Raw genomic sequence first — 10,541 nt, forward strand, 5'->3', positions numbered from 1 at the left:
CCTTAAAATATTTTTCATATTTCAGTTATAGAAATCTATATCTGTATGTATTTTTTCCTGTGGCATGTCAGGGGAAAGGTAATTAGTTTAAAGGCAAATACAACACTCAAACATTTTTACTCTCTCTTTATCAAAACCAGTTTGAACTCCATAATACCTAGACTTGGTCATTATAGCAAATTAATACTATTTGTACTAATTATTATACAAAAGTCTACCCTTTCCGCCTTTTGTTTTGTTTCTTTGCATCCTACTAGGTTTCCCAGACTTACAGGCATTCTTTCTCATTTTCACCTCACCCGTCTCCCTCAGAGATTCTTCTGTCTTTAAATTCTTCTCAGTGACTGGAACTGTGTCTGTGGCATAGGAAAATATGTGACCAAGTAGTCACCGAGTGAACCAAACGATGTGATCAGAAAACAAACACTCTGCCTTTCACACACAAAAAATGACATTATGCTAAACAAGTAGTTTATTGACTTTCATGTCAGTCTTAATTTTGAATCTAAGTGAAAGACATCAGGAAAATAAATGCCAAAGCAGACAAAAGGAACTACCTGACTTCATCAATTATGACCTTTTTCTCAGTTTTTTTTCTTTGTTTTGATTTTTGTGTTTCACTTTTAAGACATAACTACCTCCTGGGTTCAAATGTGTCTATTTTTAAAACACGGTTCTCAGGCTTACAATGCATTAAAATGGTAGCTTTTATTATAATGTTCTAGATAATCAAAATGTAAATATTTGAAATGTTTTATAATTACAGTTGGCTTTTTATATGAAATACTAATGCTGTATGTTTCTTATAATTTTCAAGTTATATAGATTCCTTGCTGTTCCTTATTTGTGCTTATCAGAATAACAAAGAACTCTTGTCCAAAGGCCCATACAGAGGACATGATGAAGAGTTGATATCACATTATAGAAGAGAATGTTTACTAGTAAGTTGAATGCATGTAGTATTTGTTTTTTAATTTAATATTTATTGTATTTTTCCCATTACCATTTAGTCCTCTTATACCCCTTCCCCCCTCCCCCCCCCAGCAGTCACCACACTGTTGTCCACGTCCATGAGCCCTTTTTCCTTTTTGTTCAATCCTTCCACCCTTAACCCAAACACCACTAGGTGTCACCTGTTCTCCATGTGTGAGTCTGTCTCTGTTTTGCTTTTTGGTTCAGTTTGGTCATTAGATTCCACATATGAATGAAATTGTGGTATCTGTCTTTCTCTGACTGGCTTATTTGTTTACTTCATCTTTTTGTCTTACATTGAGCAAAGTACCCAGACTGGTAGATGAGTGATTGACTCTATAAACTCTGATAGGGTAAGAATCACAATGATGTCTATAATCTAGGTTTACTCCCTTAAAATGAGAGAATACACTAAGTTATTTACCTCATCTTCTTTATGGAAACTAAGTATTACATACGATAAACCATAAATGTTCTTAAAATGAGATCAGAATGACTACATCTTTGTATCTAGATTTCTTCATTGCTCTGCCACTCCCCTTTCACGGGAGGGGAGAGGCTGCATAGAGCCTAAGGAATTACTGTGATCCCAGAAAAGTAACAGGAGTCCTTCTGAGCTGTACGTCCAGCAGTGGATTGGGTGTGCCTAAGTCGGAAGGCCGTTGTGGTCACCGAACTGCATAGGGACACATTGCATTTTTAACTTAGTCATTACTTTTTTCCTCAAATATTTTTTACTATCTTTGTGCTGAAATGCTGTTATTATAAACTGTTAAAAATCTGTGTAGCCTTTTTTTTTGGCACAAGAAATGCACTATATTGAATGAGTGGAAAGGAAAACGCAGAGTTATCAAAGCTGCCTCACTTTGATTTGTTCCGGTGTTTCCTATACCTCCTCCTCGTGCCCGTTGCTCTTCTGCCACAGTTGAGGTTCTTACCCTCTTGACTTCAATTACTACTTTCCAGTCTATCCTCTAGTATCTAATACTGCCAGGATTTTCTGAAAACAAACCCGATCATGCCAAACTTAATGTTAAATTTTAAAATAATAATGACATGTCTTAGAATGCATAGAACAATGAGGGGAAAGGCAGGACAACTGTAACTGAACAACAATAAAAAAAGAATACATATAAAAATTATGGTATTGTAGATGCTTCAAGACTTACATTGCTTAATCCTCTTAACCACTATATAAGGAAGATAATGGTATTATTTTTCAAATAGGGAAATTGAAGCTAAGAGATTATTTATTTGCTCAGGATTAGATAATTAGTTGATGGCTTAGTTACATTTTTAACTTAAGCCTTTCTCCTCACCAAAGATAAATTGCACAAGAATGGTATAATCATAAAAATAATATAATTTTATATGTAAAATTCAGCTTAAAACTATGATGATTTAGAAATTGTATTTATTATGCTATAAACATAAGATTTCAAACCTAAATCCTTAAATATTATAGCTCTTTCTGTATTCCTTATCTGTCTCTTACATCTGTATGTATTTCTTTTTTTTTACTTCTTTTTTTACTTCTTTTTTTTAATTTTTTAAAATTTAATTCTAATTCAAGTACAATTTTCTGTTTTATATTCCCTGCCCTGCCCCCCTCCCCCACCCCAGTGTACATCTGTATGTATTTCTTACCTTAAGAATTTCTCTGTTCTAGAGTAGGGGTCAGCATACTCGTCCTGTACTCCAGCCTGTCACTTGTTTTTGTAAATAAACTTGTATTAAAACACAACCATGCTCTGAAGGATCTGGAGAATGTCACGATAAGTGAAATAAGCCAGTCAGTGAAAGACAGGTACCACATGATCTCACGTCTATATGGAACCTAATGAATGAGATAAACTGATGAGAACAAAATAGGAACAGAAGCATGGACACATGGAACAGACTGACAGCTGCTAGAAGGAGTGGGAGGGACTGGATGAGAGGTGGTGAAGGGACTAGTCAAAGAACATTTGTGCGTGACCCATATCACGCCTAGACACAGACAGCAATACGAGGAATGAGTGAAGGAGGGGAGGGCCTGGGGCTGATGGAGATGGGCAGAGGGAGAGAAAACAAAACCAGGGTGATTATAATAGCACGAACAATAAAAAAATGCTCATTTACATATTATATATGGCTGCCTTTGTGGAGCAATGGCAGGGTTGAGTAATTGCAACAGAAACAATATGGCCCTCAAAGCCTAAAGTATTTCCTATCCTGTCCTTTACAGAAAAAGCCCATTGGCCCCTATACCAACTTGTTAGCTAATGAAAGTTTTCTGTATTGATCACTTGAGTAAACCTGCATCTAGAACAGTTTCTGGCACATGGCATGAACTCAGTAAGAATTTTTTGAAGGAATAAATGAATGAATTGTTTACCTTTATATCTTTGTACCAAGGAATATAGCCCTTCTTATTCAGTTGACAGTTACGGAAACGATGAAGAGGGTTTTTTTAATTAACATGGAGTTTGAATTTCTTTATTTTTAAAATTACTTCAGTCCTGGCTGGTGTAGCTCAGTGGATTTAGCACGGGCCTGTGAACCAGAGGATCACAGTTCGATTCCCAGTCAGGGCACATGCCTGGGTTGCAGGCCAGTTCCCAGCAGGGGACGCACTAGGGGCAACCACACATTGATGTTTCTCTCCCTCTCTCCTTCCCTTCCCCTCTAAAGATAAATAATTTTTTTAAATCTTAAAAAAAATAAAATTACTTTCATTGCTTATTAAATTTTAGTATTGGGGGCAGTTCATCCCTGGTAAATAAATAAAAATTGGTCCATGTAGTGACAATCAATATAAGCTGAACATGAAGTTTAAAAACATGGCAACAATATTTTCCCCACTTTTTTCTCTTATTTCTGTTGTTATACACATAGCTTATTCCAATAAATTGCCCTGCTACCTAAAACAGGCTGAGATGATTTTTCTTGATTGCCATTTGTTCTAATACTGTTTGTGGACATATTTATTATGCTGTCTTCAGTATTTACAATTATAGGTATTTTTATTTCATTAAAGAAGGAAACAAACCTGTTTTTTTTCTCATTGTATTAAGAAATTAAATGAACAAGCAGCAGAACTGTTTGAATCTGGAGAGGATTGCGAAGTAAACAATGGTCTGATTATTATGAATGAGTTTATTGTCCCATTTTTGCCCTTGTTATTGATGGATGAAATGGAAGAGAAAGATATACTTGCTGTGGAAGATATGAGAAATCGATGGTGTTCTTATCTTGGACAAGAAATGGAATGTAAGTTTAAACAGTGGGCATCTGAGTTGGTTGGAATTGAAAGGAGTTAGAACTAAGTGTTATATTTATTTGTACCATTTTTTATATTCAGTAGTATTCATATTACTCCTTTTTCTCTTATTTACAAATTAAGTTATGAATTCTACCATTGCCATTTATCTGTTACCTCTTCCCTCAAAATGGTAATTGTTTTATCTGTTTTAAAATGAATTATCAACTGGCCACTTCAGGTTTTATCAATCTTGTTGAGTGATAATCTTCTCTAACCTGCTCTCCATCCTTAGTTACCTCTGTTTGCATTTTGCAGCAAACCTCCAAGAGAAGCTGACAGATTTCCTGCCCAAACTGCTCGATTGTTCTACAGAGATTAAAGGTTTCCAGGAACCACCGAAGATACCTCCCTATTCCACGCACGAACTGTGTGAGCGATTTGCCCAAATCATGCTGTCTCTCAGTCGAACTCCTGCTGATGGAAGATGAACAGCACACTCTTCCCTAAACACACTGTATAAACTTTTTTTTAGTTTTAACCCTTGCCTTCCTGTCACAGGAATTGCTTGTTGCTGCTATCATTTTTAACATTTTTTTTATTTTTAATGACTGCAAAATACAAAATAGCTATAAGATTTTTAGCTGGACTGCAGACAATAAACCTGAGAATCGCATGGCGCTCGGACTGTGTTTTAACTGGCACTCGTGTATAATTACCAACCTGAGTGATTTCGTGGTGGTGAAACCATGGTCTGCCACTTTTATGTTACAGTATTATTTTGCTTTTATCTTTGTCTACAGCTTTCATTTAGTCTGGATCCTTCCATGACTACAGCCATTTAAGTGTTCAGCACTGTGTACGATACGTCATATTTGGTAGCTTGTAAATGGAATTAAAGAATAAAGTTTTATTTATGGCTACCTATTTGTTTGTTAGCAGGTATATTGTATATCAGTGTATTATTTTAGCTATAATATATAAATGAATTTTGGGGACTAAGATCGGGTGTTGAATAGATTAATACAAACTTTTGATTTTGCTCTAATGTTAGCACATTAGATATTTACTAAATATTTGACACTTAAATATATATATTTTTGACTGAGTTGTTAAACTTAATATGGCACCTAAACCTGTTTTGAATTCAAATCAGGGTTTCACTAAAGTGAGTGGCTAAGCCAACCACACTGAAACTTTTAACCTTTTCTTAGATTAAACTTTTATTTTCTTATGTATTTACAAATAGCATAGCAAGGTGATTATTTCAAGAGGTACCAGGAAAAAAAAGCACTTGAACAAGGGCTATTTAATAGTGAAACTTGTAAGAAATATGTATATGTATATAGACACGTGACACACACACGTGCACACACACGTCCTTCACCATGGAGGGCAGTGTACTGCATTATATAACCATTCTATTTTTGTAAACTGTATGCCACTTGAATTGAAAATGTTCTCTGCTAATCAGTGCTGTGAAATGAGGTTGCTACTGTTTACCTAGAATTTATGAGTATCTTACCTGCTATTATTTACCTCCTTTTCAAAGAGGAAAAAGCTGTAGAATATTTTATAGATGGAACTTCTGTTTAAGATTGATGAAATGATATTGTGAATGAAAATCAGTGCTTTAAAGGTAATCGTTTTACCAACAACCTATTTTTGAATTTATAAGAATTTCTTTATAAACAATACTTTGTTAGCATAGTAAAATATACCATTATTTTACATGTATGTTTGTTATAGCGTCGCCAAAAGTGCTCTTTATAAGTGCCTCTCACAAAAGATCCTGGATAAAGGAGGAAAAAGAAACTATTAAATTGTTACCTGATGTTCCTTGTAAAGGTATCAATGTACTGCTAAGGTATCAATGACAAGGATTTGATGCTATTTCTGTTGTAAATATAAATTTTGCATATCCTAGCTATCAAAGTGTGTTCTGGTTTAGATTCTATGTTCTCTCCTTGAGCAGAATTCCTCTTCTGCATTGGTTTTTGAGTTCCATCAGAACTTGAGGAACTTTCTGTGTGGTGTCAAGGCTTTTGTAAATCATCATCGGTATTTGGTGACGTGCAGCTCTGACGTGAGGTGGTTTGTGTTGTGTGTGTGGCAGACCGCTGGGACACAAAGCACCCACACTCCATGTGGAAATCACACCTTTCACAGGCCACATCCTGAGACTCGTATGTGGCTCTTGTGCTGAAGGTAAGTTTTATTATTATGTTTACCTTGCTTTTAAAAGCCCGTTTATTCGTTTCTAGTCATGAACTGGAAGTTACAGAAGTAACCTTTTTCAAGACCTGGAGAAACCACTTGTTTTTATATCAGCTTTCATCTAGTTTTAGGGTTTAGGTCAATAAAGTGTCCTTATATTATTCACTGGGCTAAATATAATTTACAGGCAGTAATTAAAAACTTGGAACCTTATAAAACTCCTGTCTGTGGCACATTTTACTTCAAGTGACTTATTTTGATTACTATAGTCTTCCTTTCCCGCCCCCTAAAAATTGCATTTTGAAATAATAGAAGGTGCAATTCAAATAGAACTGAAGACTTGTAGGAACTTTTAAACACAGGGCTTAGGGAGACTGTAGCCACGAGTGAACCTCTGAGACCCCATTGATACTTTCAGATGCATTAAAATGCTGTAGTGACCGTACTCTGAATCAATGGTTCTCAGAACGCAGTCTCGACCAGCAGCTTCAGCGACATCTGGGAACATGTCAGAACTGGAAATTCTCAAGTCCCACACCAGACTGCTGATTCAGAAACTCTTCCAGTGATCTGTGTTTTACCAAGTCCTTCAGGTGACTCGGATGTGTGCTAGTTTGAGAACCACAACACTAAATAAAACTACGGGAACACTTTCCGCATCTTACACTCATGCTATTTAATTTCCATTTACTTATGAGCTGTTGTTTATTGGAAGATTTTCTTATTTCCCTCACTTGTAATTTCAAAGAAGCAATTAAAAAGTATTTTCCTTAATTTAGATTTGAGACTAAGGTGGTTTCTCTCCCTTACCTGATTCTCCGGGTCAGTGTCTTTGTTTTATGATTCAGAGTTGTTGATTTCTGCCCCTCGGTCCTCCGGTCCCTTTCAAAAGTAGGATCACGCTGATGCTTGGGAGAAGGGAGAAGGGATACCCTTGTGTAACCATTAAACACACACACACACACACACATATAATTAAGCTGATTAAATATTGTTTGTGCCCACAATAACTTTATCCAAAGTACATGTATTAGTTTGCTAGGGCAGCCTTAACAAAATATTATGGAGTGGCTTAAGAAAACAGAAGTTTATGTTCTCACAGTTCTGGAGGCCGGAGTCCAAGCTGCAGGTGCTGACAGGTGTAGGTCTCCCCAGAGGCCTCTCTGTGGCCTGCAGACCAGCCGCCCTGCTGCTTTGCTCCCCCCCCCCCCCCCCCCCCCCCCCCCCCCCCCCCCCCAGCCTCTTCCCCACACGCTGGAGCAGCCCTGGTGTCTGTTCTTCCTCTCACAACGGTACCAGTAGCCCTGGATTAGAGTCCACCCTGATGACTTCCATTTGACCCTGTTTACCTCTTAAAAGGCTGTCTCTCCCAAGACAGTCACACCGCCGGTGACAGCTTCAACGTGCAAATTTGGTAGGCATATAGGAGACAAAAGTTTGTCCACAGTGATATGTGAAGGCCCAGTTCATGTATCTCCCTTTCAAAAACAAAAATAGGATCGGTAGCCTCTCTCCTTTAGCCTCAGGACTATAGTTCTGTTCTTATGTCTGCTTTATTGTTTTCTTTAACGTTTACTTTATGCTAAAAACCACATTAGATTTATAGCATGTCAGTTAGACGCTGCTCACAAACCGTTCATCTAATCAGTTCAGCGTGTTTTTATTGATCCAACCCTTGCCAAATGAGTGCAGTAGTCCATGTTGACTTGACCTTGTTCAAATGTTTATTTCATTAGTTTTACTTGACATTATATCATGGATCTGTTTCTACTTCACCAGTGTTTTTACTCTTACCTACTCCACATCTCTTTTCCACTCCCCACCTGACCCCCAGCCTGGAGGCACTACCGTCAAGCATTGTGGCCACGTACCGCTCCACGTTTGGGTAATGCTCCCCTGTATATACAGTGAACAGACATAAGCAGTAGTGGGTTTGGGGGGGGGGGGTGGATTAGGAGGAGAAAGCTACTGCTTTTACAAAAATGAGGTACCATCTCTTTTACATATCCTTTCTCTTTACCCCTCCTGTAGTTTCTTAGCCTCTAGTACTTTTTCTAATTAGCTTTGGTAAAGATGACTTATAATCAAATACTAATGAATAATACAATAGTACTTAAAATTAAATAAGGCATGATTGACAGAACTATGCACACAATTTGAAGATACACATGCACACATGCCAGAATTTCAGAAATCCTCATTCATCCGTACACCGGTTTTCTCTGACTATTTTGAGCCTTCACTGCCTTTCTCAACCTCCTGTTCAGCGCCAGCTCCAGTAAAAACGGTGATGTCTTAGCTTTACTAAGAACAGTGAGGACATTGGCTAGGACCCACCCTGTCAGCTTTTCTTCTTTGTACCTGTAAATGTATAGACAATTACTAGTTAACCAGGATGTGGTAAGGAGACGGACATTACTGAAAGTCCAATGTTATGAGGAGAATATAAAGTGTAATATAAAGTGAACTTAGAACTTTAAATACAGCCTTTATTTTGGGAGAGTTGCTTTTCTACAAAATTCAAAAAGTTCACTCTTTTTTTTTTTTGCCTTGTACTAGCCTAAGGCCTGTACAGCATCAATATTTGCCTTTTAGTGAGTGATCCTCTCCCCTTTCCAGTAATCTAGAGCTAGGCTAGTATTCTTTTTGTTGTCATTGTTCAAGGCTAGAATTCTTAACCCTAGTTGTGCTCAAAAGCATGTGAGCAGTCCTATCATGTGGGTTCTTAAGAGACTTTAAAGTAAGGACATTTGGTGTTTCTCCAACATGATCTGTGGCCCTACCCTGAGAGACTAACTGAACCTAGCTACAGCACTCAGGTGGAGAAATGTGCTTTTCACATTAGTCTATATCACATGAAAAGGTGGGGGGATTAGTGATTGGCCCTCAGCCATAGAGCGTCCTTATTTTGGTTTGTGCTTTTCTGTCTTTAATTGATGGGACTTGTCTCTCCTGGGTGGTATATGCGTGCAGGCTCCAGAACCAGAGTGCCTAGGTCCAGGATCTTGGTTCAGCGAGCTGTGTGTGGACCTCGAGTGAGCTCGGCCTTTCTATGCCTATTTCTCCATCTATAAAATAGAATTACAGAATAACCCGCCTTGCAGGATTCTTAAAAGATTAAATGGGTTTCTATATATAAAACACTTAGGTAATCCCTGCCACATAATGTTCAGTAATTGTCAGTCCTTTTTGTACTTGTCACTAGGTTACTCTTGCTCCTGATTTTTAAAACCCCTGCCTTCCTGAGATAGGCTTTTCTGAGCTACTCTAACTCCTACCTGCATTGCTTGTCGTTTTCCTTCTGTTCCCGAAATGTCATGGCTGTCAAGGGCCCTTGTCACTCTTCGCCTTTCCTGGGCGGGCATGTCTACTACCTTGTCTTCCTGCCCTGCCTACCTGCTGATTTGCGAATCTGTGTTTCTAAGCAAACCTTCCCTGTGAAATCTAGGTCCATATATATTTCCGGTTGTTTGTTCAACATACAGACTGGCATGTTTCACAGGCACTTCAAACTTTCAGTCCAAGCCTGAATTCATCATTTTTTCCCCAAGCCTGATTCTCTCTATTCTCTTGGTTATATAATAATCTAAAAGTGGGAACTTCTCAGTTCTACTTTTATTTCCTATTGATTACAAAGTGTCAACAGGTCAATATTTTTTTCTTTTAATCTTTGCCTGAGGACATGGTTCTATTGATTTTTAGAAAGAGAAATATTGATCCCTTTATACATCCCATCCAGGGATTAGAACTGCAACCTAGGCATATGCCTTGACTGGGAATCGAACCAGCCTTGTCCCATACCTTTCAATGTATGGGACATGACTCCAGCCAACTGAGCCATGCAGCCAAGGCAACAGGTCAAATTTTTCAGTACTTGCTCATGCATCCCTTTAATTTCTACTGTTGATGAGGTCTCATCTTTAAACTTGGACCGTTGGATTTGGCCTCTAGTGACTTCTATTTGACCTTGTTCCTTCAATCCGTCTTCCACATGGTTGGCAGAATTATCTTTCAAAGAGTTCATACATGTCTGTCTTCCATTGCTGGACTGAGCTTCTTTAGAGGACAGCATCTCTTGTTTTTGTAAACCCCAATCCCATTTAAAATATCT

General features: G+C 37.8%; 1 protein-coding gene across 8 annotated transcripts in view; it reads left to right on the forward strand.

Annotated features, from left to right (window-relative positions):
* Positions 1-6,148, forward strand: part of USP25 (ubiquitin specific peptidase 25) — a 124,935-nt gene extending 118,787 nt beyond the window's left edge. For 7 of the 8 annotated variants that reach the window (XM_037061794.1, XM_037061796.1, XM_037061793.1 and 4 more), the window contains 3 exons: positions 818-941; positions 4,029-4,224; positions 4,532-4,955. In XM_037061794.1, the coding sequence (XP_036917689.1) occupies positions 818-941; positions 4,029-4,224; positions 4,532-4,704 (493 nt within the window). In that variant the 3' untranslated portion in view covers positions 4,705-4,955. Of the gene's footprint in view, positions 1-817; positions 942-4,028; positions 4,225-4,531 lie in introns of all 8 variants that reach the window. The other variant, XM_037061791.1, reaches the window with a different exon arrangement.
* Positions 6,149-10,541: the final 4,393 nt, after the last annotated feature.

Source organism: Sturnira hondurensis, unplaced genomic scaffold (genome assembly GCF_014824575.4).
Source record: "Sturnira hondurensis isolate 20B ecotype Veracruz unplaced genomic scaffold, ASM1482457v3 Scaffold0013537, whole genome shotgun sequence".
Taxonomy (NCBI): Eukaryota; Metazoa; Chordata; class Mammalia; order Chiroptera; family Phyllostomidae; genus Sturnira; species Sturnira hondurensis.